The sequence below is a fragment of the Anser anser genome (genome assembly GCF_964211835.1).
Source record: "Anser anser genome assembly, chromosome: W".
Lineage (NCBI taxonomy): Eukaryota > Metazoa > Chordata > Aves > Anseriformes > Anatidae > Anser > Anser anser.
Window position 1 is genome coordinate 16,592,350 of NC_139731.1, and position 27,434 is coordinate 16,619,783.

The window sequence follows — 27,434 nt, forward strand, 5'->3', positions numbered from 1 at the left end:
TGCGAAGGGGAGTCTGCGAGCTGCAGTCTGCAATGGGTGTCACTACACATTGTGACCACTTTTATTTTTAGGTATTTTACAATGTGTACTTCAAAGACCAAAATTACAGCATTTGGAAAATGAAATCAGGGTCCTCCCTCAAACTTGTGCATCTCTAAGCTAAAATACATGTGCTGATAGCGTTCGATAACGCAGGAGTGTGTTACAAAGGCCCTCTGTGTCACTGTTGGCGTTGCTGTGGAAACCCGAATCTTAGCACCGGCTGGTTTCAGCGTTTAACGCTCAGCATCCTGATGTTTATCGAAGAGCTGAGACACTGCTGGGGCTGGAGGGTGAGTCCAGGCTGGCCGGGGCCGTCGCACCGCTGGCCCCGCGGCCTGGCCCCGGCGTCGCACCCGCGCTGGATGTCTGGCCTGAGGTAACTCCCGCTGAGGGTCAGACGTTCTCCAGGTGTGTCCTGGGGTTAGTTTTGCTTTCCAGGGTGCCCTCTGTTAACTTAATTCCCCTGGGCTGTTGAGGAATTGGACGGGGCCTGGAACCACCACTGGGGGCTGCCTCCTGAGGATCGGGCCCTCCCTCCTCTCGGGGCTGCACCTGAGAGCCGAGCTGGCGAGCCCTGGTGTTCCCCTCGTGGGAGCCTTCCTGAGACAGAAGTGCGATTATCTTCAGTGGTAAGGACGGATTGTTTGGGGAAGGAGTGATTTTATTGTGAACTTTTTGTTCGGCTATCTCTGAAAATCCGGGGCCTTTTTGTGGGAAAAGCCTTCTCCAGTTCTTATCTGGACTTCCTGAATTTTTCTTGCTTTGACATTCACATAAGTCATGTGCTCGCCTAGCAACAGCTGGGGTTTTTTTTGAGATGCTTTCTGTTTTTTTCTTGCTGGATGTCATGATCTCGTCCTTGTTTTCTGGCAGCTGCCTGTTAAATCATTCACGTTCCTGGGATCAGCTCAGCATGCCGTGTTCCTCGCTTCTTCTAGGACTAGAATTTGCTTGGAGGCTGCAGAAACGGCTGACTCCTCTCCGTTTTGTGGGAAGCAGAAGTTGCTGTGATGCAGCAAGGAACTGTGCAAATGAAAACAGTGCTTTACACCTGATGATTAATGATCTCTCACCTTAACTGTGCCCTCTCACTCCCTTTCTCACCAAGCCCTGTGAGATACTGTGTTGACACCCTGGTATGTGCGTGTGTTTGTTTTGGCAGATGTTTTTGGGTGAAGTTCTGGCTTTGGAGATGAAATTTCTCCTCTCTAATCTTCTCACACCTTTAGTTGCGTTGCTCTGTGCTGGATGTTAGATACGTTTTTCTTAATGTCTCAGATGAATGGTTTGTGGCTGCAGTTCGGTGACGGTGAGTCCTGCTGATATGCGTGCTCTGGTGACAGGCAGGCTGGAGCGCTTCAGCAAGAGCATCGCAGGGGAAGCGGTGATTCCTCTCCGGGCAGCGCTTCTGGGATCCCATCTGTGTCCCGTTCGAGCCCCCTATGCTCAGGGCGGATACTGACAAGGCCGAGCAAGTCCCATGGAGATCATCAAGAAGGCTGGGGGAAGGCGCGCAGGGCATGCAGGAGGGGCTGCCCCGGTGGGCTTGCTCAGCCTGGGGAGGAGAAGGCCGAGGGGGTGTGACTGCTGCCCACCCTGCAGCCAGCTGTCAGCAGAGCAAGAGAGCAGCAAGAGAAATTCCAGCTAAATAGGACAGGCTTCCCACGCCACCAGGTGGTTAGGGACTGGAGAGAGGCTTGGAGGGGCTGCAGAGCCTTCAGCACAGGAGATGGGCAAAGCTGGGCTGGAGACGGCCCTAAGCAACCTGTGTTGATGCTGCCTGGTTTAGAGCTGGGGTTTGGCTGAAAATATCAAGGTCTCTCTTATAAATTTTTTCTGATTGTAGCGATATCCATGTAGGAGCCACGGGTGCTAATATAATGCCCGTTTGTTTAGACTTCTTGCTAGATCATGGGTATTGAGGGTTTTATCGCTTGGTACTATTGCATTGATATACAAGGGCAATAAATCAGTGTGAGTCCGCCAAGATTCTTAACTAAGAAATAATGAGCTAAAAAATGACTGTAGGGGGAAGTAAAGGTTTCTGTAAAGCAAAAGAATAAATGACAATTATATATTTAAGATAAACAAAGAACATCTAGTTATTAAATGCTGAGTTATGATGGAAGACTTGAAGAGTCTTATCCGGCCTTTACTGTTAAGGTTTGGTGCATGCACATGAGGTCAGTTCTTGACTTCTGGTTTTCATGTCTGATCTCTGGTTGCAGCCTCTGCTCTTTCTGTCTTAGACAAAGGCAGTATTCATCATCCTTTTCAGAAGAGGTTTAAGCCCCTCTCCGCTGTTAAACTGGCTATTAATGTCGCGTTAGCCTCCAGTCTTACGTAGCTTAAAGGCTGGAACATGCTTACCGTTCTATTGACGCTAAAGAGATTACCGTTTTAGAAAAACGAAGAATTTTCCAGGAAAGATGTGGTCATTGGTAAGTGGGTGCAGGAAAAGAGCTGCGGTATGTGATCGCCTTAGAAAAGCTTTTTTTCATTGAGAGGTCTCCCCCTTCCTTCCCCTAATATTTCATAAATGTTTTGAATAGCTGAAAGGTGCATTACAAGCAGGAAGTACATGGAAGCACAGGATAGGGTACATTGTGGGGTTTTGTTTGTTTTTCAGTTTTCTGTCTTCACTTGGAGGTTTTGGGGAAGGCTTCACGAGGAAAGAATAGGATGGACATGGCACTGTTTCTGAGAGCTAAAAATCTTGTGAGGAGATATTTCTGCATCCATCAGCTGAAAATACTCATTCAGGTGTTCTCGTCTGGTAATAGTAGCTAGTGAAGTAGTGGGCTTTGCATGCCAGTAAAACAGATTTAAACTGAAAGAGGGCAGATTTAGCGTAGATGTTAGAAGGAAATTCATCACTCAGAGGGTGGTGAGGCACTGAACAGGCTGCCCAGGGAAGCTGTGGGTGCCCCATCCCTGGAGGGGCTGTGTGGGGCTCTGAGCAACCCGGGCTGGTGGGAGGTGCCCCTGCCCACGGCAGGGGTCGGAACGGGGCGGTCTGTAGGGTCCTTCCCAGCCCGAGCCATTCTGTGGTTCTGGGAAAAACAAAAAGCACGCACCCTTTTGCATTCAAGCAATGACATGGGAAAGACTACCTGTGAGATTCTCCCATGTATTTCAGCTGATTTACAATTCAGTGAGAGTTCTTTTGGCCATGCTACTGCTGGAATAGAGCTTGATCTAGTTGGAAAATTACTGGGCTGGCTAAAAAGCTGCCATGCGTCTTCATTAGAGATAATTAAAATGAAACAAGACAAGGTTGTTGCAAAAGGTTGCAGACTTAGTGACTAATGTTAATTTCTCACTCTTATTTACTACCTTGCATCTTTGGCAGCCTGCCTGTTGCGCCGTGCCTTCTCTGTGTTAGTCACCGTCCCATCCCGTGTTGGTTCCTTGCTCTGGGGGAGGAACCTGTACGTTTCCTCTCCAGCACTGTTCCCTCCAGCCTGCGGGTTCTGTCCTGCCCTGCAGCGTCACCCTGAGCTCAGCAGCTTGACTAGCTATCAAGAAGCCACTCTTTTTTTTTGGCTATGAAAATGATTAGAACTAGAGAATAAATATCTCTGAATGCTCCCTGCTTCAAAGAGCTGCTGTTTGGCAGTCTGCCTCTCTAGGCCAGTGACTTTTGGGCTCCTTCTTGTAGCTGAGCCTCCTCGATGAAGCTGGCCATGACCCGTGCCGTGCAACCAGCCGTTCCCTGCCCAGGGCCGGGGCTGTTCCTGTTCTCTGCAGCATGTGTTGGAAAGCAAATCCAGATCCAGCAGAGATCAGGCAGTCGTGGGCACCAGGCTGGTACCTCGGGGTAGGAATTACCGCTGTGCACCTGCAAACCACCGCTGGGGAGCGTGGCTCTGTTGTAGCTGCAACCTCCTCCCCACTTCCATGATGCAACAGTGGGGTAAAAACTGTAGATTTTTGGATAGGTGAAGCTTGCCTATTTACAAAACACGTGTCAGTTTGTGTTCAACAAACCTTTAAAACAAATTTCTTCTTCTTCCATGTCCAGTAAGAATGTGCACTACAGCTTTGTAGTGAGAAGCAGAAGTATAACGTTACAGCGGCGTCTTTTCAGATTGCAGTTGATTGATCTGATCTGGCCCGACCCCTTCCCTTCCATCGAGTGTAGTGACCATGCAAACCCCAGTCAGCTCAGTGAATTGAACTGACATAAAATTAATCTCTTCTATTGGGCTTGTCTGTGAAATCTGCCTGCTGACCGGGCTCGCTCTGTGGCTGTGCGGGTGATAGATCAGGTGTAAGGACAGCAGTGAGAGTGCGTGGAGCCGTGAGCTCCCTTCCGACCCAGCCGGCTCTGTGGTTGTGTGAAATGTTGGTGCTCTCTGCAGCTCATCCTTGTTGGCAGAGGAGTACTTCTGTCGGTCTTGGCCTGCAGAAGGACAGCATCAGCTGAATTTCTGCGTGATGCTTTGTGGGTTTTGTGCACAAGCCAAGAATTTGAGAGAGTTCAGGTACTTAACTGAATTTTCTTGGTCATGGCTTTTGAGTTGTACCTGATATTTATTGGATAACTTGCACGCAGAGGGAGAGGGTTTTCAAGTGAGCACCGGTGCTCTCACTGGAGCTCCCTGCAGAGCTTGGGAAGAAAGCAGAGCCCGGGCAGCTCCGGGGGCAGACCGTGGTGTGGCCGTGCAGCTCTCGGTCCTCCCCACTAAATGCTCTGTTTGCCCCTGCAAGAATGCTTTCGCTTTGGAGTTTTTGTTGTCCAGGCTGTATCTGGTGGGAAACAGGGAACCTGCCGGGATTGTATAGCAATTCTGGGAGGCTTTTCCCTTTTTGCACCAAGCTTTCTGCTTGATAAATTGATCTCAGCACGGCAACCCTCGTTTTTATTTTGTGTTTTGGTGATTTAATGGTCTGTCTGCGGTCTTAACAAACAAAATGGTTTACCCTGGTATTGCACACCAGCCACTGTCTGAACACTTTTTAAAGAAATTCTTTTAGTTCCTTGTAGTGTTTCGTGATGGCACCTCTGACTGTATTTGAGCCGTACTCCTTTACTTTATTGATGGCTCTGGCTCTGATCTAGGGTGATGTGTGGTATTTTTGTGGGTAACTTGCACGTTCCTGGGTTTTGGGGTTCCTTTGAGCAACCACTTCAAGCTGCTTTTAGTTAGCTTTGAGCAAGTGCGGCAGCGCGGAGAGAAAGCTAAAGGAGTTGTCTTGCTTCGTTCCCCTCCTGGCACTGCTGGGGCTTGGCAGCTCCACTTGACTCTTCTTCTCCTGACGCTTCTCCTGGTGTTGTAAGTTCCTTACCAGCAGTTGCATTTTCTGAAGCTGTTACCTAGTCTTGTGGGCAGGTTTTCCTATATTTAGTATGAGCAACCGCAATATAAAATGGCGTGTTGGCCAATAACGTTGCGTAACATGTCCAAGCCTATATATTGTTTTAAAACTCAACACAACTTGAAGCAGAAGCCTGTTAAAGGAGACAAGTCTCTGTGCGGTTGGATTTTGGTGTCTCTGCAGCAGTTCCTAGCTAGTTTCCTCCCTTTGCTTGGTGCAGCCACGGTAATTACAAAAGCAAACAAAAACCTGAAGCAAAAATGATTTTTTTTGTAGATCTTGTTACTTTTGCAAGGGGATGTAACTTTATTTAACCTGTCTGAAGGAAACTGTCTTGGTGTCCTTCAGGCTGCTTCTCTTAATTTGTACTGTCCTGAGTATCCTTCACCATTGTATGTAGTTCACTATAAAATTAATTTGTTGTCTTGGAGGAAAAGATAAGACAAAAATCAGCCGGCAGGCCAGGGGAGGCGATCCATCGGGAGGCGGCACCTGGAAGCTGGGCCCACTTCTGGGCACCCCGGTACAGGAGACGGGGAGGGAGCCCAGCGTGGGGCTTGGGGGGCCTGGAGCCGTCAGCCTGCCGGAGGGGAGGCTCGGGGGTCTCGTCCATGTCCGTACACACCTGTGTTTCTACTGTTGTAGGGAAAGATGTTGTCTATCCCGGGAGTATTTAAGACCAGGTGAGAAGGGGCTTTGGGCAGCCTGGTCCGGTGGGAGGTGTCCCTGCCCATGAATCAGGTGGGCTTTAAGGTCCCTTCCATCCCAAACCGTTCTGTGGTAATGCTTCGGGACTAGACTCAAAATTAATCTGAAACTTTGAGGTCTAAGATGATGAACTAAGATGTTAATAGCTATGCAAATGGCTTATATTTGTAATTACCAGCAGCTGAGTTAGGTATGGTTGATGAAACAAATATAAAAGTCTGAATCTTGAATAGTTTATACCAATTGCTTAATTTTGGAACTTGGTCTGGCTGTGGTGAAGGGATTACTGCTTCTACCTGCTTGTCACCTCTCTGTATCGCATTGCTAACGCCACAGAAAACGGGATGGAAGCTGTTCATGGGCTTTGTAACTTGGCTAAGAAATTTTGAATTGCTGTGCCCTCTGCTCCCTCCTTTTTCTGTTTCATCCAAGAACATGCATCTGTGTTTCTCTGGGACTGGGTCCTGCCCTGATGCGATGAATGACTGACCTTATTACACATCTCCTGCAATACATTGATTTCAATGTGGCTTTTGTTTGGTGCGTTGAGCTACGCTCTGCATCCAGAATGCCTGGCAGAACACAAAGTCCACCCTTTGTTTGGGATAATGAGTGTTGAATATTTTAATGTGTTTCTTAGTCTAGTCAGTGTCAAGTACCATTTTAGGAACAAGTGACTGAGCTAACCTCTGAGCTTTGTCCAGCAACAATCCATTTATTTATAGGATTTCACAAACTCTTGCGGAGTTCCCTATCAGCAAGTAATACAGTTAAAAATAAAAGAAAACCCCTCACCAAACCTTCCACCCTCAACACGTGTGCAGAAATTATTTATGGAAAACTAAAAATCGCTGTATCAAAGGAAAAAAAATCATATTTCATTAAAAGGAAGAAACAACCTGCCTTGCCAGTTAACGGCGTTTCTGGTACAAACGCAGCTCCCAGCGCGTCCCGCTGCCTCGGGACTGGGTGCGTGTTCACCTGTCTGCACGCCGAAAGGACGGCGTGGATCGAAACGCCGCTAACCCACACTAGCTGTCCTACAGACAGACACCTGCTGACACAGCTCAGCCGTTGGATAAATTAATCTTAATAATAGTAATAATAAAGTAAACTGGTTAAGTGTTTTACAGGCATTCTGCTACCAAGCAGAAATCCTGTATTTTTTACGAAAGCCCATGGGTTTCCTAGTGCTAGTGTTACCAAAACTGATTGCGACTGTGCGCATTAATTCAGGGGTACCTTTGGCGTTTTTCAGCAGTGATCCTATGTCCTTTCAGTTAGAAAGGTGGTAACTGCTTTTCTTTCTGTAAGGTAGCTTAAATTCACGTATGCATAGGAAATAACTTGTCCAGCTAAATTACTTAAATTTATTCTCCTGCATTGGTCATGTTTGTGCTAATACAGTTTTTGACTACAGCGGGTTTTGCACGTTATCTTAATTCTGGTCCACGCCTCCAGCTGCTCACAAGGCATGCCGGGGGCATCCTGGGGAAGCTCCCTTGGAGAGCTTTGCTGTCCTTCCCGTCCGAGAGCCTGGGGCCGCTCGCTGCCAGCTTCCCAAGCCCAGCCCATTACACCTGCGCTGATAACCGCACAGTTTTCTCGTCTTCTAGGAGATGGCATAGTCTTTAACTGAGAGCTTTCTAGCCCTAGAGTATATCTTTGAATTGCAAATATCCTTTGCCATCACCAAAAGTTAAAAAATCCTTGTCAGAGGGCTGCTGTTTTTCCAAGTGAGTAGGAGAGGAGTGGGAGAGGTGGAAGAGCTACCAGGAGAACAGCATCTCCTGTGGGATGAGCAGGGTGGATCGTGCACGGCACGGTTCATTGCACAGCACGTTCCCAAATTCTCTCTTCCGTTCCCTGCTTCCTGGATACAACACTCGATCTGGTGGGTGAGTGGACAGTGCCTCCACGTGTGGAGTGGACATCACTCCAAATCTGATCGTTGTAGATCTTCAGTCAGAATAAGTCTTCTGGGGAGAAGGTGCAATCCTGAGTGAACCGGTGCGCTGTACAGTCTTTGCAGAGGCTGTGGAGAGCTTTGTTCTGATCTTCAGAGGGGTGAATTTTTTTAGTCATGACTAAGCGTGCAGTTACATCTGCCTTCGTAGGTACAGGTCGTAGCAGCAAAGGAGCTAAAGAAGTGAGCAATTCGTCAGTTGGCAGCAGACCCTTCCTGCGATTTGGACCTCGGCTGGCTCTCGCTGCCAGATGAGATGCTCTTTTGGAGGCACCCTCCTTTCCCCATCCTCCTAGGCTCTGGGTGCCAAGAAATGCATTTTTATAATGGCCTGAGGAGAAAGCTGGTGGTTAAAGCAGTCTCAGAAGGAGCACGCGCGCTGCAGTGAAGATGACAAAGCAGATGGTCGAAGTTGTGCAGAGTGAGCTTCGCCCATGGCCCCAGTCACCGAGGAGCCGGTGGTGCACAGCTCCCCGCTTTCAGCCACACCTGCGTGCTCAACGGGAATGGCATCTCAGAGAATCCTTGAGGTTGGAAGAGACCTCCAAAATCATCTGGTCCAACCATTCCCCTACCACCACCATCACCCACTAAGCCATGTCCCCAAGCACCACGTTCAACCTTTCCTTGAACACCCCCAGGGCCGGTGACTCCACCACCTCCCTGGGCAACCTGTTCCCATGCCTGGCCGCTCTTTCTGAGAAGAAACGTCTCCTCGTTTCCAACCTGAACCTCCTCTGAAGGGTCCCCTGAAGGGATCTGTATGTGGAGATTTCAGCTTGCTGCTCCTCTCAAATGCGGTGTAAACATCTTGGAAGAATAAAATCAGGATACAAAAGCCTGAGCATTCATTAGACTTCTACGGTTAGAGTGGATCCCTTCAGTGGATCCATCAGCTTGGTGTAGGTGCTGGCTTGGCTTCTGCTAATCTGGACAGAGACTGTAGAGAGTAATTCATCCCCCAAGCCTAGAAACGCCTGGGGAGCAGAGCTAACAGCTGCATTTGCTCTTAAGGACAAGGCGGGGGTACTGCTGGAGGATAAAACTTGATATTTAAAACAAAAACAACAGCAACAAAAAACTTCAAGATGGAGAAGAGAGGCCAAAGGAATGAGCTGCTGGGTTGACTGACAGGAGTGCTCATTGAAATGTTAATGTGTTTGAAAGAGTTTCTTCACCAGGGAAGACTGGAAACTCTTACAGTAACATTAATTATTAACTTCAGTTGAGAGCTGGAAGATCTAATTTCATTTCTTGCTGGATAATAGGATGATTCATGCAAGGAAACAAACTGTGTTAGAAAATGGAGTCTTTCTGTGAAAATTGGCATTCCTGCTCTCTGCTCTAAGCTGAAGTCTGCTTCAGTCGAGCTATTACAGTACTTCAAAAAAGTAACGGGAAAGGATCAGGCTGCGCTCAGACATCAGGCTGTCGATGTCTCCCAGGGCTCGGGGTCCATCCCTGGCCTCTGTCTCTCTTTGTATGCCCCTGTCCTCAGCCGCCTGCCCCCAGCGGACGCCCAGCCACAGCACCTCGCTTTGTCCCCAGAAAGCCGAGGGGCAGAGTGGGAGGACGAGCAGCACCAGCACAATGAGCAGGTGGTGGGGCTGGGGCTGTGACACAGCTGTACCAGGTGCATTGGCCGCCCAGGGGGCATGGGTACGTGCTGCTCACTGATCAGGTTCAGTCTGGGGGCGCCGAAGCTCGTGGTGTCGCTGCAGCAGCTCCCGGTCCTGCCACAGGCCTCGCAGAGAGCAGAAACGTCTGTGCTGGTCCACCTTGCTCGCTGCGTGCGTGTGTTCGGCAGGGATCACAGCCAGTTCTTGCTGTTGCTGCACACCATCTTGAAGCAATCTGTTTCAGTCCTGCTGTCTAGGACACCGTGGGCTGTTCCACAGACCCTCCGCAGGAGCTGCTGCCAGAATCAGCAGTGGCGAGAGCCCCGTGCTGGAGGCAAGGGGTGCCCGGGGACCGGCTGGGCAGCGTCAGCACAGGTCGTTCGGGGCCGTCTCCAGCCCAGCTTTGCCCATCTCCTGTGCTGAAGGCTCTGCAGCCCCTCCAAGCCTCTCTCCAGTCCTTAACGACCTGGTGGCATGGGAAGCCTTTCCTATTTAGCTGGAATTTCTCTGCTGTTAACTTGCAGCTTGCGGTGGTCGCCCTGTGGCCTTCTGCTGCCCCCTCTGAGAAGGGGCCAGCTGCGCTGTCCCTGTAGTGGGACACCCGCGGGGTGGGCAGCAGTCACACCCCCTTGGCCTTCTTCAGGCTGAGCGAGCCCACCGGGGCAGCCCCTCCTGGGCGCTCCTGGCTCCAGACCCTGCGCCTGTCGGGCAGCCTCCGGTAGGGTCCCGCCGCCCGGTCCTGCGGCAAGCTGGGCAGCGCAGGGGCTCCTCGCAGCTGGTCACCTTCCCCACCTCCTTGCAGGATAAACCTCCGCCATCCTGTAGCCACGGCTGCCGCTGGCCTTGCCGTCAGCTGGGGGCTCCTGGCCGTGGGGACGAGGTCCTGCAGAGAGCCTCCCCCGCAGGGCTGCCCGAGCCTGTGGATGCCGTGTGCTGTGCATCGCCGGCCGGCCGGCCTGCACAGGTGCCAGAGGCTCTTAGGCTGAAGAAATATGTTTGTGTGCCTGTTACAAGGTTTATCTTTAATTTACCGTTGTTTTGTTAATGTGTAAAGCTGACAGAACAATGCAGATCTGCTCACGGGGAATCAGCTGGTATTTCAGTAGTGATCAGACCGCCCAGAAATCATTGGGACCCCTTCTGATGTACATTTTCAGAAGGCTTTGAGGATTAAACTTAAAGTGCACAATAAGTTAGGGTCATCGTCGTGCAGAAGATGAAAGTAAGGTGTGTGCTTGGTAATCCGTTGGTTTTTAGAGTCCTAAGTGTCGTCACCTGTGCGTGACTGGAAAGGTGAGGCCTCCCACCTGCCTTTAATCACAGGGCAGACGAGGCAGCTTTCTCCCCTTCTCCTGGCCCTGGGGCTCACACTCCTTAGCTCTGGAGTGGGGGCATGGGATGGCAGCTGTGTTTGTGAGTTGCCTTGAGCTCTTGGTGCAGGGCTCTCGAAATGTTGAGACCAGAAGCTTAAATCTGGTCTGTTTTTAATCTTTATAACAGCTTTTGCAAGAATGTGGAAGAAGACAGTTTAGTGCTGTGCAAAAACGTTAAGAAGAAACACAAGAGGAAAACTTGATTAAGAAGGAGGATACAGAATAGAGGAAATCTTGTGAGTATTTTAGTCAGATTAGAAGCTAATGTTAAAGTACTTAAAAAAGAAATTATTTGCCAGGGAAGGCTGTGGAAGCTGCTATTGCTGCTACCTAAGCGAACTTTGGTTTTCATTCTTATAGTGAAAGTAACCACATCGCATCTTCGTGTCTGTTGTTCTGCTTTTGAGCAGAAGTTATGGGGTGTTTATTTAAAAACAAAAACCACAATACTTTCACTGAGAGGTAAATCTTTGGGGTCATCTGTGGCTTTACTTTTTCAAGTTTTTGTTGTTGTTGCTTCTTCAAAGTGTTTTAAAAATATTTTAGATAGAAGGCTTTCTTAAGTAACAGTATTTGGAACCATTCCAGTGGATGCAGCCTGTAATGAATTATAAAAAACATTTTTGCAAACTACACCAAGATTTGATGAGCAAGACCTTAAAGCAAATCCTGATAATATTAAGTTAAACCAATGCGCTTGGGACAAACCATATTCGACATGAAGGGCAGAATATTTGTTTTCCAACAGAAATCTTTTAAAAACCCCAGCAAGCCCATAATTTTTTCTTATGTTTTTATATTGATACAGTGACTGAATGGGAGTTGGATAACAGCTCTAAAATAAATGCAAATGCTTATCAGTTTGTTTTTTTTGGAATGTTATATATGCCTATGTTAATTACCAGATTCCTGCTGATGTTCTTATCCCTCCTCCTTAGAAAATGAATCGTTGTCTTTCTATTGTGGTAGAATATACAGTAATTAGCATCACGTTCATTTATCCATGTAAATCTAGAGAATACCTGCTACGCTCCAGTCATCGAACAGCAAAGAAATTGGTGGAGCTCTGAGATTCATGAACCTAGCTCTCAATCAAATTCTAGGATTATAGCCTATATTTCATCCTTCTTACTTCTACCGCTTATCAGACTTGTTACAAACCAAGTTTCAAAGAAGGTCTTTTTGTAGTAAATGAATGCACTGAGCACTGAAATTGTAGAATAAGGTTTAGTGCCAGCAAAGTTCATTAATCTTTCCAAAACTGCTTTTAGAGCGTTCTGGATTTGTTAGCACTGTATGTTGCTCTTTAACATTTTGACTTGTTTCTCTTCTGCAGCTCAAACCAGGATGAGTAAGATTACATCACGTTAGACCTAACTGAGTTTACCATCCTGTTTGTTAAGCAACAGTCTTCTATGGTATTGCTCTCTTAGTATTCCTAAAATCGCTACTGCATGATGTGTTTGAATTACAAGAGATGTAATAATCCAGCGTTAATGCTTTATAGTCGGAAGGTGTAATTACTAACATTGCAATCATACTTGATTTTTGGTTTGAGCAGAAGAGAAAAATCAAACTTCTTCAAAACTTAGAGTTCTTTGTCTTTACTTTCTTTGTTCACAATAGTTTTTTCCTTCCTCTTGGTGTAAACCACGCGTGGAATCAGTCCAGCTGATGTATTTCATCTGCAGCATTTCTCTTGTGCATCTCTACAGAAGTCGTTTGAAAGCAGTGCTTTTAATTTTTGCATTCTGTTGAACCAAGATGAAATGTGTTGTCTGCTAAAGCAGTGTTAGATCTTCAGAACAACAGATCCTAAAAGTGGCTTAATACCTGTTCACAACTATTTTGAAAATGTGCTTGATAAAATCTTTTTTGAGATTGAAGTGCTGCAGTAAAAAGGTGTCCTTTTAGGGATATTTAAGGTTTTGGCAATGTCACTGGTATTTTCTTGTCACTTAGCGCAGATTTTCTGTTATCAATGCTTTTCAGCAAAGCCTATTTAAGAAATTCCTTGTCCTGTTCCTCGTCTGCCCTGCAGTTTGTTGTCTGCATGAAACAGACAGTGCTGTGGCAGCTTTGGTCTGTGGGCACATACAGTTAAATAGATCGCTGACGTTATCTTGGATAGAAATAAGCCTCCAATTACAGTTTATTGTTGGAATTACATTTTTATTGAATGCATGTCTTGTCATTAAACAATGCAGCAGCAATAAAGCTGACTGTTTATGGTCTAAAATCTTTAAATATCTAACAGGAATATAGATTGTGGTTACACAAACATGCTTGCATGATCGGTCAGCAACCAGTTGGGCTACTGGAATGAAGCACATCTAAACCTCCCCCATTTGGTACGGGATCTTCTCTTGTGTGCTTTGTATGCATAGCCAGCCTTTTGAACATGGTAGGCTTCAGAGATTTGTGCCTTTAAAAACCTAAACTGACCAACACCACGCTTCTCAATGTGTGTTTTCTGTGCCTAAACTAAGACGGCAGTGTTTGTTACCTAGAACCGCTTCCTTAGCTTTTCACCGTGGAAGTGTGAGTGTTAATTTGGGTCACGATGACGATCAACGCTGGCTTTTTTAATTACAGCTAGCAATGCCCTCAGTATTTAAAGAAAGAAGATATCAGAATTTTGATAAAACTTGCTTTAAACAAATGTTTTTTAGATTATGCTATATACGTAGGAAGCAGTTGCCACTCTGGAACAAATACCATGATGTTTTTGGAGCGCGTGTGAGCACAGCGCGGAGCGGGAGGGTCCCCTCCCTGGGGAGCGGAGCGGGAGGAAGGCCTGGTGCTTTCCCTCCTGCTGCTCTGGGGGACGGCAGGCGGCCAGCGACATCCCCAGCGTGCAGCTAGAGGCTGGTCACTTGCCCGGTGTTCGGGGAGCTGCTAAGAATTATTTTCGTGCTATCACAGGAAACAATAAAAGCTGTAAAGGTGCCTTTTGAAGTGTGTGAAATGGCAGGAATAAAAGACGGGCCGATAACGAGCATGGCCCCGGGTTCTTAAGGCGTTAGCTCAGCTCAGAGCGGTGCGGTGGGGGCAGCGGCCCCGAGGCTACCGGAGGCCGGCAACCGGCAGAGTGCCCCAGGGCCCAGTCCCGGGCCCAGCACCACCACTGACCGCCTGGGCGGTGGGGCAGAGCGCGCCCTCAGTAAACTCGTGGGTGGCGTGAGAGTGGGGGCTAGGCTTGTTTTTTAAGACAGCAGTCGATTAGAGAATGCTTCCTCGAGGTCGTGCTGGACTTCCTAAAAAACCTTCCTTCAGCTTTGTGTGTGGAGGCTCCTCCAGAGCCTACCCCCGTGACTGCCCGTGTGAAGCTGGATCAAAATGTCGTAATGATGGTTACCAAGTAGAACTGTGAAATGATTATCGTGGAAGAACGAACAGTTCTGAAGCCATCTCAGTGCCACTGCCTGTTAGCCGACGTTGGTTTGCATCTGTCAGCAACTTCTTACTGCGAGGTGTGAACTGGAGATCGGGACTGTGCTTCGTTGCTGGGTGAAATTGTTGGATGTTCGTCAGCGGCTTAGATTTTTGGTGTTCCTCTTTTGACTAATAAGTTTTGGAGTACTACTCTGTATGCTAGAAAGTAATAGATCTGTCTGGACACTGACCCGAGGATAAGGAACATCTGAAATTAAAGCAGCTGGCCTTGTTTTACTCTCCATGGTTGGCAAAGCTTTTACGAGTGTCAGGGCCAGCGTAATGTAATCATCCTACTTGTAAAAAGCACCATTCCTTTGTTTTATGGTAGTTCATGCTTAAAGGGCTATTTTTGCATGCCAGAAATAGATGTTTGTTGAATAAAAGCTTAAAGTTTTAAAGAATCAGCTGAATTTCTGTATCCCCCAAGGAAAACCACCACCACCAAAAACCAGCAATAAAGCCTTACTGACAGATTTTACAGTAGGAAATCACTGTTTATACTTTCAGTAAATATTCTATTTGGGGGCAGAACATGTTGGTGCTGATATCTGATGCAAGATTTTTTTTATTATTTTTTCCGCTCTTAAAACTGAAGTCCATTTAGGGGAGTCACTTTCAGTTCACCGACTTCTGCAAATGTCCTGCGAACTCCTAGTCGCAGCTTTGTACGTGGTTCTTAATAGCAACATGTCACAACTGCTTTTTATGTTTCTTTGCTACCACCAACAATTAAATAGGTCTCTTGGCTTGTCCAGAGAAAAGCAGATGGAGGCTTCTTTCAGGAAGAGAAATTCCTGTGCTGAAAATCCGCCATATACAGATGATTCAGTAAACGTCCCCTCCTTTCTCCTACCGCGCTGCTTTTTTAACTTCCTTGCGGGTGCCCGTTACAAAACGATGCCGTTTCAGCAGAGGTAGGCGGTGGCTGCGCAGAGGTTGCTGCTGCCAGCTTCTCGGGGCAGCCCCGTTCGTGCAGCTGGCGCGGTAAGGGGGAGCGTGGAGCTGGGCGCAGGAGGTGTGCAGAATGAGCTGGGCCGGTGAACCGCAGGTGGCAGCGGGCCCCAACACCGCCAGGAGCTGAGGAGGGAGGGAGGCAGCGAGGAATTGGCACCCCTTGGGCCGAGGCGGTCCGAGGGAGGCCAGTCAGCCTGGCTGCCCAGCCTGGCTCCTCTGGGTGCTCCCTGAGCTGGGGAGGGGAGGCAGCAGCCTCTGCTGGCGTTAAAAACCGGGAAGAAAGCTGTTGGATAGGAATCGTTTCCCTTTGCTGGCACAGCTGGGCTTAGAAGACATCTGCACAGCCTGTGTGAGCCTGCTGGAGAGTTTGCTGAATTACCTGGTGCGGAAAACACTGTGTTGGTTAGAATTTCTCTAGTGAGTGATATAAATAGATCTAAGTGTTAAGTAAGGAAAATCAGGTCTCGTACTGCAGTGCAGCAAGGCCATTCATTTCAAGTTCTGCATTTGTGTAGGCATTTCCAAAGACTACAGGTGACCCAGTTCAACGTGCTTGCTGAAATTGCTCAAGTGTATCTGGCTGCATGGAGTTCAACTGATTTTTATAAAAATGGATCACCTGGAGCTTGTGGTTTCTTGGTTTGTTTTTGTGTGTTTTTTTTTTTTTTTTATGTGGTAAAATACCCTGCAAGCAGATTTTCATAAGCTCAGTGCTCTGTGGTTTGAGCCTGCCTGTGTGGTTGCTGTCAGAGCATTAGGCTGGCAGTTTTGAGTTGTTTGCTAACTCTGTCACTGATACGCTTTGATCTGAATACCTTGCTCCCGACGTGTGTATTTTTAACTTAATCAGTTCAGTTTCATCAGTTGTTTTGTCCACGTATAAGGGCAGCACAGTGATACTTCCCTGCTAAGACCAACTCATGCCTTCCTGAAAATTTGCCTGGTGTTTTTTCCCTAGCTGTATCAGTCTAACCAAGGAACATGGGAATATATTTTGCCTCTGAGAGTCCTAAGGCCTAAGAGTAGTGCTCTAATTGTTATTGTGAAACATCTAATGTTTTTCTGTTGCGTAAGCATTAAGGTCCCCACGGTTCCATGAGCTCTGCTGTTCTCGTCCTGCCTACTGGTGTTGGCTTCATCAGCTGGCCTGCTGGTCCTGGGCCTCGGCAAGGTATTCAGTAAAGCCTAGTTCAATAACTTTGTAGTGCTCTGGGATATTCAGGGCCTTTTAAGCGTAGCCTGACAGCCTGTGGTTACGCTGCACAAACTTGGCTTTGTGCAAGCTTTCCCCGAGCTTAACGCCCCTTCCTTCCTGCCGGCCCTTTGGGCTCATTGCGCAGCAGTGCAGGGAGGTGACTAAAGCGCACCTTGTTCTGGTCTTGAAAAGAGCAGGTCCCCCTAAGCTCGGGGCTTTGTGGTGTGAGGACGAGAAGGCAGGTGCTGCTCAGCGGTGTAGTCCTGCTTTCTGCAGGACAGGAGCTTGTCTCGGGCTTTACTGCCTGCTGCATGGGCGGTCCTCCCCTCAGTCTGGTGGCTTCCTCTGGAGAATCCCAGTCGCACAGCATTCCTTCCTCTGAAAGCTTCTGTTCAATCCCTCCGATTTCAAGATCTGCCGCAGACAAAATATGTTGATCTGTTTTTAAATGTGTTGCCTTGTGCAATGTGTGTTAAGAATTCTGCAGGGAAGAAAAGGCAGGATTGCCTTTTCGGGCAATCGGCTGTAATGTGGGTTGGTTTAATCCACCAACAAATCAAAGTGAAAATCAGCATGGCTCTCCTGTGATCTAATTTGTCTTCCACATATTCAGTTGCTGAAAGATTTAGGATTATCCTAACACTGTTAGCTTGGCTAAAGGAAATATTCCTTTTTTTTTTTTTTAAAGTAGGTGAAAAATATTCTATTTTGTTTTGAAACTGCAAGTCCTAGTTGACTTTTCACAATAATACGGAGAATTAAAGAGCAGTTTGTTTGGGTATTTGTATATTTTTGTTATGTCCAGCACAGCAGGGGCTTTGTGTGTGTTGTTTTTTATTATTATTCAGATTAACAAAAGGGCCAAGAGTTTAAAAACAAGTTAAAGATTTGTTGTCTTTTCCATTCTGTTATATTTTGCAACCCTTTAAGTGCAATAAAAATAAAGAGGACGTGCCCAGTGGATGGAACTGAATCTACAGTCTCTGGCGCGCAGGTAAATTTCCAGTATTATCTGGTTTCTTTCATTCCAGTCAGTGGAAATTTACCTCGCTGACTCCTATCTTGGTTTGAAATCAAAAATGTCTGTATACAGAGGGGGAAAGAAAACAAACAGCATTTCACCTTAAGCTTTCTTCAGGTGAAACACTAGATTGCTGTCCTTTCACCTTGTTGCCTTGGTGATGGCAATTTATTGCCTCCACGGAGAAACTTCCGTGTACTGACTGCTGCTGCTCAGGGCGCTTTGGAGCCGGCCGGGCCTCGCTGCGCTCCTAGGAACGCCGTCTCCCTGCACGTAAAGGGCTCGCACCAAGGAGACGGCGAAGTGCCTGGTAAGTTTGCCTTTCGTTCCCTGCTCAGGCAGTGTGTCTGGGTGAGGTGTGAATTGCGCTCCCCAGCTGCTAGTGTGACCGCCTGATTCCGAGGCCTCTGCAGTAGGCGCGAGGAGGGCTGCCCGAGGCTTGTGCTGCTGAGGAAATACCTGCTGCACCTCAGACATCTGTGGCGTGTTTCTGAAGGAAACCTGTCCGGCTTGAGAGATTTGACTAGTAGCTGATTTTATGTACCTTTCACTAGGTAATTGTGGAAGAACACATTAAATCTTCAGCGCGTCACTTCTCTGGTCTGTGTGGCATCTGTTCAAATACTAGTTTGCATCGATCCAAACTTCTTCTGCCTTTCACACTTGTCTGTTCATTTTAAAAAAAAAAAAAAAGGCCAGGCTTCTAATTTTATACCTATATCGATTATTATTTCAGTGCTGTTCTCTTAATGCGTGTTCTAATTCTGTAGGATTTTCTGTCCTACAGGAAGCTGAAATCTAGTTTTTCTTTTATCAGGCTGGATTGCTGTGGATTTCTGTCTGTGTGTGTTCAAAACATATGAATGCATTTTCCGAAATTTGTTCAAGTTGGTTTGCATAGCATAGCCATCTTGCTTTAGTTGGTGCGCACTGAATTATCTCTGCTGGGTTATTGTCTGAAGGGGTGGGGAAGGAGCGGGCAGGCCAGGGCGCTCTGTTTACCTGCGTTCTTTCCTCAGTGCCTCTAACTTCTCCCTGAACTTCCCAGCTCTGGGATATTTTATTAATCTAAGAGCTGGAGGGATTTTAATTTTTTTTTTACGTGAATGTTTTAATAGGTCTTACAAATGACTTTGCTTTTCAGAGCACCTGGAGGAAGTGTATTTAATGCAAATTTTAAAATATGAATCGGATATGTAAATATAAGTACACAAAGTCTCAAATCTGTAAGCATACCTGTATTCCCACCTGTTCTGGGAGGTGTGCTGGGGTCTGTTTGCTGTCGGTGAAATCTAGTTTTTGCTGCGTGGTTGGCTTTGGTTTTCGTCACAGGTGGCCGCTTATTGGCTGACGTGGTCCCACCTAAGTCAGCGTCCCTGAAATGGCAAAGTGAGTTCCAGGTGAGAGAACCCAGTCTGTGTAAAGATTATCCTTCAGCAAAGAAGAAAAGTATGTAACCTCTGACATTTCCAGGGAGGCAAGAATACATAAACTTCACGTTAATCATTGGACAAAGCAGAAATAAGTATGAATGTGGTTACCGGTGGAACTCCACATTAATACCTAACCAAGCGCTTTATGGTGTCCCTGCTGAAGCATGTTGTGAGGCTAAGGTTACGGGGTGAGGGTAGAAAGAGTTTAGGCATAGAGAGCTTTGACAACATAGAGAGCTTTGACAAGCGAGGCTTCAAAAGCATTAGCATGTTACTGCTTAGCTGCTGACAACCCCAGTCCCGAGGCATGGGGAATTCTAGGAACTAGGAGGGCAAGACGTATTGTAGGCAACGTACTGTGAACAGCCTAGCACCGAGTTGTGAGGTCTTCTGTGTCGTAGCTGAAGAGCCCAGCGAGGAGGAAAGCAGTTCCAGTGGGGAATGCCACACTGTGGGCAGGGGTACAGCAATAGAAACACTCCTTGCTGGGGTGGGCTTAACTCCTCTCCTAAACGGTGAATTTCAAAAAAGCTTAGGGTACGTTCTTCTGAAAATGAACTGGATTCAATGGTATACAAAGGAAAAATGCCGAGTGAGGTGTCCATCTCATCTAGCTGGCTGTTTGTCGGTGGCTAACGCTATTTCCTCCAGACAACGTGGCAATTGTACAGAAGGGGAATACACTTTAATCTTATCACCAGACAAGCATTTCTTTGATAAATGTTTTGAACTGTGAGCAGCATCAGAAGAGTGCCTTTTAAAATGCCCACTTAGCAAGACTACCAGAAGTGATTTAAAGATGGGCACGGTAGATGAGTTGCTGCTATTAATCACTGTCAGTATCATAGCTTTTAAATCATCTAAGGACCAGTTCTGTGTGATTACTAAATACAAAATGAAGAGGAAGGAATCCAAGTCAAAAGCTCCCATCCGTGGCAATGGAGAGGTGGGGAGAGGGAAGGGGATCTTGTTGATCTCAAATGCTCCCACATTGCTGTCTGCCTCAGGGCGGATGCCGCTGGAAGCGGTGTGAGCGTGCGGCCAGTGCAGGGGTTGCTTCCTGCTGCCTTGGAGCAGAGCTATGAAAATGTGAAGTGACCTTGGAACACCAGGTATTAACTCACTTTGGATAGATTTTTAGGGTGGCCCAAGGGGGAAATGCGGACCATGTACCATTTCTAGAGTGCTTTTGTGGACTGCGGCCTGTTCCTGGCAGGGAATGGCAACTCGAGCAGCAAATGGCTTCCAAATCGCTCAAGTCCTCCAGTAAGGACAGGGTTCCTGTCGGGCGGCCTCAGCTTTGCTACTCTCGTCTGTCCCTTACTGTACCCCACCTCCATGGTTCCTGTCTCCTGGTCCTGGGGATGCTGCAAGAAGGGAAATTTGGCTGCTGGTGGAACGATGGGGCAGGGTCCTGAGTGAGCAAGCTGCCTGGGTGTGTGGGGAGGGACGGAGGGAGCATCCCAAGGTTTGTCCTTGAGCCTGAGCCATGGGTTTGGTGGTGATTGCCGCCTCTGCTGACTCAGAGGGATGTCAGAGTTGCCAGAAGGTGGAAGTTTGTGTTGGGAAAAACCGCTATGAGAATGTGTCAGATGATTGATTATCTATGAAAGTCTTTCAGTCAAGATAGTTAACTGCCAATAAATTGCGCTCTGCTGGATTTGTGTCTGTCGGTGATGCCTACACAGTTTACGGTCGTGTTTCTGCTTGTTGGCATATCACTTCATGTGAAGTCCTTCGTAAGGTTGATTGTTCTCAGCAAGTTAAGATTTATAAGTGGAGTCAGCCATTTTATTAGAATATATTTTGTTACACTGATTGCAGTTGTAGTTGGAAAAAGTAGACAAGCTTTTGGGCATAGGTACCTCTTCTCAGATCAACCTTGTTAACCAGCTCTGCATGGTCCTTTTCATGTACCCAACTTGCAAACCAGGACACGAGCTGTAAGTCCCTCCAAGCGTCCATCATCCTCGCTGCACACCTGCTTTCTTGTGCATAGGATCCCAAGAAGACCCATAGCTCCCCAGCAGGTATATCGCCTCTCCTTACCCCTCCAGATTTGTATCCTCACCCCATTCTGTACTTGTATCTGGGGTTTTCCTGCACACTGAACACAGTCAACCCAGCCTCTGCAGGATACGTCAGGCCGGGTGCTGGTGTTTGTATACGTAACTATGTCTAGGTAGCCCTGGACTTTGCTGCGCTGGGTTCCTGACTCAGGGTTTGTGCTTTTCAGAGGCACCAGTCACACTGTGCAGAGCATAAACAGTGAGCCCAAGAGGTCTTGGCTTCACTGGTAAGTGGTCTTGGTTCGTAGTTACCTAGTTCTGAAGTGAGCGTTAAATGTCTTTGTTTCTAAATATTGATCTGGAGGTTGTGTTCAGATGACACGTAACTCGCTTAAAACATTCTCTGTGCTTCTACATGAGGGCTTAAAGGGTAGTCAGCATTTTCTGAGTTTACTGAGTATGATTGGGTGCTCTAGACAGAAGTCTCAAATTTCTGGTCTTGGTGCTTGGTTTGTTGGCGCGCTGCTTGTGGGCTGCACTGCTGCAAGGTGTCGACCTAGGTTCAGAAAAACCTAGGCAGGAATGGAGTGAACTGGAGGGAGAGCTGTTTAAGTTGGCACTTTCCACTGAAAGAAATGTATGTGTAAACATGCAGGTAATATCAACAAGCCAAAGTGCTCCTTAGCTAAAGATTAGCCCAGGCTCAAAGCTGAGGAGGGATCACTTCATCTGGGGTTTGCATCCTGGGCTTTCTGTCTCAGAATTTTTCCGTGTGCAGCGATCTTGTCCTGGCCGCTGTGGCATTCGTTGTTCCCTGGGTTTGCAAGAAAGCAAACCAAAACCCAGTTTTCTTTTTCTTGCCCAGCCTTTCAGAGAAAAGGAGGAGTGGAAACCTGTCAGGTAGTTGATGCCGTTTCAAGTCTCCTGTTGTGCCTAGCTAAGCAATCCTTTATCTGACTTTTGATGGATGCGCTCTATTGCTGTGAAAATTTAACTCCTTCCTCTACCTAGACACAGTGTACTTGCAGATAAATAAAAGAAAAAGGGATGTGAGAATCAAACAGAAGAATATGAAAACCTTACTTTTTCTGCCTTTCAGTCTTACTATTCCTCCCAGTGTTCCCAGCTGAGGAAGTGGAGATTAGCGGAGATAAAAACCGGAGGTGTCTGCCTGGGAAGCTGGGAGATGCTCCTGCTGCTGGTACCCACTACTACCAGCGGCGAAGCTTGAGCAAGCCTCGTGTGGGCACCTTTCAGCTGTGCAATTTGAGGCTTTGGGGAGTCAAGTGACACGGAATAGTCTTTTGTTGTATTGCTGGTGTATGCATCCACATGCTTGTGCTGCTGTTGTTATGCTGCTTTTGGGAATACTCTTAACAAAAAATTACATAAGCTCAGTGCATTACAAGAGAATTGTTTAGCAGACAAGCTATCTGAACGGCTCCTTGTGTGGTTCAGACCAGTGCATATCTAGTGTCATGCTAATGCAGGAAAATTTGCTGCCGTCCAAAATACACCTTGCTCATTGCATGCAATAGCGGTTTAAGAAAGTACCTTGCTGACCAAAGGAAAAAACTGAGTGTAGATAGATGAAGCCTTGTTACCACTTGAGATGTTTTAATTATATTTGAAGTGTTACGTTTATTTCATGCATATGAAAATTTGAACATATACATGCAGAAGCACTGTCTTTCCTGCTTGGTAAAATGGATTATTTAGCAGAGGCTGAGAGCAGCATGTATGCGGAGTGGGAGCAGGGTCATATCTTTGTGTACTTTATAGCATGAAGTGAGACTTTGGGTATGTTTTTGAAAATCTGTTTCAGATTTCTGGAGGATCATCTTTTCTGTCTTGCAGACCCTGAATTAGCGATTATCCACTATTTGGCCTTCCTCTGGTTCTGTGATTTTATTATTATTTAGTCATGCAGTGTTTGATTCAATTAATATGCTGAGGTGATGTTAGTGCAGAAATAAGATGCCACTCCAGCAAAGTTGATGCTAGACTTCACGGGAGAAAGTCTGAGTAGCATTCGTGACAAAGTTACTGTTAGAAATCCCTCTTTTGGTCCCTCTTCACTTAATATTACAAATTCTTATCCTTCGTTTCTTCAGTAAGTTCAGATTTGTCTGCATTTCTGACAGTTTTTCTATCCTGCTTCCTCTTAAGGAATTTTCTTGATCGTAATTTTCAAGTTCATTGCCTTTTGTCAATTAAAACCACTCTTGAAGATCATAGAATCATGTATGTTCTATAATGCCTCAAAGATAACTTTGTACAATCCATCAGTGCCAGTGCTTAAATTACGAAAAAGTGCATTCATTTCAGTATCCACTAACAGAACTCCGTTGAATGTTGTTTTTCCTGTACTGTTTCGTTTACCTATCTGGTAAGTCCTAGGACTTTTTTGGGCCCAAAAGATCCTATTTTCCCAATTTGGAAACAGGACTGTGTAAGTCCTTCCGGAAAAGATACCAGCAAACAAATTTTCAGAAAAGATTTAAAGCCTTGAATTCTTGTTTCAAGGCAACAGAACGACGTGGCGGGGTGTGTGTTAGGACGGGACTCTCTCTGCGGACGGGCTGAACAGGACCAGCCTCGACGTTTCTTTCATTTGCTTCTGGGGTGTTTCTGACCTTCCTAATAATCTCCAAAATCTCAGGTACGGCTAACGAGCCCGTGTCTCCCTTTTAGCTATCTAAAGCAAATAGAGTAGGTGTAGTGTGGTCGTGCCAGGATAAACCTGTGGGAAAACGGTATTGTTTCCTGAACAAGCTTCAAGGAACGGAGTCTCAAATTACTGTAACTGAATCTGGTATCTCGCAGCTCTGGAATGCTTATCAGAGGAGAAAAAGGTGGATAGCTGATAGGTGTGACTGCAAAACCTGTTTCCATAGGATCTTTTCCAGATTTAATTCTAGTGGCATCTGTGTAACAAAAGTAAACGGGCCAAACAGGGTGAAAAAAGATGCTGTTGACACCAGCGTTCCTCGGGAGCTGAACGTAACAAGGTGATAAACTGAGTGTCGGGTCGATGTCCACCAGGACGTCAGCTGTCCTACAATCTATGCATACATAAGCAAGACAATAGACAACATGCATCGTCTGAAACTGCTGCTTGTCACTAAAAGCTGTTTTTTTTTTTTTACTGAGGTGATGAGACAGGCTTAAACAACTCTATTTTAAGAATTTAATTTTACTCTTGTACCTTTTTTAAACCCTAGACATCCTTCAGCTAGGATTATTAGCATTATTGGACAAAACCGTTACAAATATTTTCTCTCTTTTCAAATACTCTCTTGTGTTTGAAGAGACAGATTTAGAGTCTAGGCAGAATGAATTTCTGTGGAGTTTGGATCGTTTAAGGTTTGAAATGGCACTGCTCAGCAAGTTATCTTCTACCTTTTGTTATTTATATTATTATAACATTATTACTATTATGTTGTTATTAGTATCTACTGATACTTTGCCTTTATTTAACTCTTAACAACTTCTACTGTAGTCAGATGCTTTTCATGTTGCTATTCTTTGGTAGATAAAATGTATATATCCTTCCGAGAGGCTTTTTTTCCAAAATCCTACCTGAGGAAGACTCATACTATCTAAAGGTTGTGAGTGTTCATTCACAGGTTAACCTGTTGTGAAGTGGTGGTCTTCAAAATCAATTATGGAATAAATATTAAACCTACTTTCTTTTTTTCTTTTTTTGGTTAATAGGAGGAGTCTCGTATCCTCAGGGTAAAGGTGGTTTCTGGCATTGACCTAGCAAAAAAAGACATCTTTGGAGCCAGGTACGTGTTCTGCTTTGACTATTTTATGCTTTTAAACAGAGTAAGTGTATCAGAGCAAGGATACTTTATAATTCATTGTCAATAAATGTAGGATATAATAATAAATAATAATAAATAATAAATAAATAATAATAAATAGGAGAGATCCTATTACTCGCTTACAACCAATGCAAACTGTGTGATGTCTGCTGGCAAGAAAGCTATTAATCACAGCAGTGACTCTTTGTGCCCTCTTCTGCCCCTGGAGGTCTACCAGCTTAGCTCCTTAGCTCACCAGCTGCCTTAGCTCTGTCAGGGGGTGAGGAGCAGCTCAGACTCAAGCAGTATGTGGCAATATTTAACATTACTCCCAACTATCTCCCCATACGCCCCACGTAACGTAGGAAAGACCAAAAGCCAGCAGCACCCTCTGTCTTGCTTTGCAAAGCTCCACTTTCCCTACTGGTTTTTAGGACTCTGGTGCCAAGTGTTGAAGTCTGGCTGAATAGGCAGACTGTGAATTTTCTTGGCCTCTCAGATGTGTCCAGGTGCCACTGCTGCAGTTCGTAAGGATGGTACCTTAAAAGAGCAAGGCAATAAAAGCATATTCACCTGTTGAGCCTATGCCACAAGAAGGCTAGTAGTAAGTGCTAATGTAGAAAAGAGTTCAGCGTGGACTGTGCTGATTTGGTACTTTTCTGTTAGGCTGTGACAGGCCTGGGTTTTATTTCCAGTTGAGTCTTTAATCATCTTGAGTTTTAAACTGGGGACTTCAGGGGCAAGGTAAGTTTTTGGAGTACATCAGGCAGTTTTCGTATGATTGTTTCCCTGTTCATCTTTATATCCGAAGATGGAGCAAACAGTGGTCTATGGCCAAAGTAACAGTTGTCAAACAAGAAAACTGGTTTTAAATGGTAGCGTGGAAAGATACAAATACAGACACTCTGTGCGTTTTTAAGACTTTTATTTTGAAAGAATTGGTCACAGGTTTAAAAATAGGCTTTTTCCAAGTCTAGGCTTGTCGTACAAATAATGATCTAAAGAATCCAATCAGATAGTGGTAATTGAGAGAGAAGCTGGCTCTGAAGCCAGAAATGATCAGTAAACATTTTTTTTTCTGAAGGCTAATTGAGGTTTGACATTCTGTCTCCCCCAACTGTGAGGAAATTCTTTAATGCAAATGCTCCAATCTATTTACATTTTTTTTAAATTGGTTTGAAATCAATGGTATCCAATTTAGCTCTTATTGAAATTACTCTAATTTCTTAATGTATAAACAAGCCTCCCTGTGGACTTTCCTGTATCTCTCGAATGATGCTTAAAAACTGTTCATTAGCTTGCATATCTAGCTTGAAACTACATGAAAGCAGCAATTAAAAGTTTAATCAACTTTAATTTTTTGTGAAATTTCCAACAAACGTTCCTTTGGTAGCTGTGTGCAGAAATATGGTAAGACAAAGCTTTATTTCTTCCCCTAAATGTGCTGTTTTGAAGGTCATCTTGATATGCTGACCACAAGCAACAAAAGAGGCAGCTTATACGTAGATGTACTTGGACACACAGTGCTTGCGAAGTAGAGCCCAGGTAGTCCTGTTGATAGCGTGGCTGGGTCACACTGTCAGAGTGCTGCTGCTTGCTCACGGCGTTAGCAGATCCCTTGTGCAACTCCCGCTTGTCACCTGCGCCCGCAGTTGGCGTTGAGATGCTGCAGTACCAAAGGGAAGGAGAGGAGGAGCAAATTCCAGAGAAGAGATAAGGCTAAGGCACAGAAAAAGCAATTTTTTTTATTATCAATACTAACCCTAGAATTGCCATATGTACATACTAACTTTGCTTTTTCTTTACCTCAGTTAATTTGGCCTATTCATGCTGTTACATAGTTTCGGTTTACTTGATATAATTAATTGGCTGGGTTTTGTTTTTTCAGTATTTCTGGAGCTTTGAACTTTATCGCTTCTTTGAAAAAAGCAAAGCTAGTGGCTGAAATATCAAGTCAACCCATTTAAATGGAACTTCTATGTAAATAGTGAAGTGCTGTGGAGCACGCAAATCCCCAGAAGTAATCTGAGAGAAGCGGCAATCTTTCTAGTGTTCATTTGATTCATTAAAGGACACATTGGAAACTTTACAGCTGAATCCGTGGCATTGTAGTATCTCCTTTGGGCGTACTTGTCAAAGAACTTCTGTGAATATTTAAGGTGTCGTATTCGAAAGAACTCCTAACATTTGCTTAGGTATTGATAAATTGGAACAAATATCTTTCAAAATGCAAAACCTTAAAACTAAGTGAAATTTGAACTGAGATCTGTTGATGTGGCCCTTAAATATTTAAGTAGATTAGTCTCAAGCCAGTAGGATTTCCATGAAACTGAGGAGTTAAAAACATATTCCCAACTTATGTTTATAACTTTGTTTTAAGCAGTTCTCTAGCAAAAGTGAAACTACCAGCATCACACCCTGTAAGCTTAGTGAAATGCTTGTACTGCGGTGCTGACAAGCGTTCAGGAAGCTTCGTGTTGAGCTAACGTTTCAGTATGACTTTTCTGTTTGTTTTGCTGGCCTTGCATACCTTGCTGAGATATTA

The 27,434-nt window shown here is 45.8% G+C and overlaps 1 protein-coding gene across 11 annotated transcripts in view; it reads left to right on the forward strand.

Moving 5' to 3' along the window:
- Positions 1 to 27,434, forward strand: part of LOC310888585 (E3 ubiquitin-protein ligase NEDD4-like) — a 149,777-nt gene that overhangs the window by 12,800 nt on the left and 109,543 nt on the right. For 5 of the 11 annotated variants that reach the window (XM_083815428.1, XM_083815410.1, XM_083815408.1 and 2 more), the window contains one exon: positions 24,798 to 24,871. In XM_083815428.1, coding sequence (XP_083671554.1) covers positions 24,798 to 24,871 — 74 coding nt within the window. Of the gene's footprint in view, positions 1 to 10,976; positions 11,071 to 11,157; positions 11,267 to 17,654; positions 17,949 to 24,797; positions 24,872 to 27,434 lie in introns of those variants that run through there. The other 6 variants (XM_083815413.1, XM_083815414.1, XM_083815412.1 and 3 more) reach the window with 6 other exon arrangements.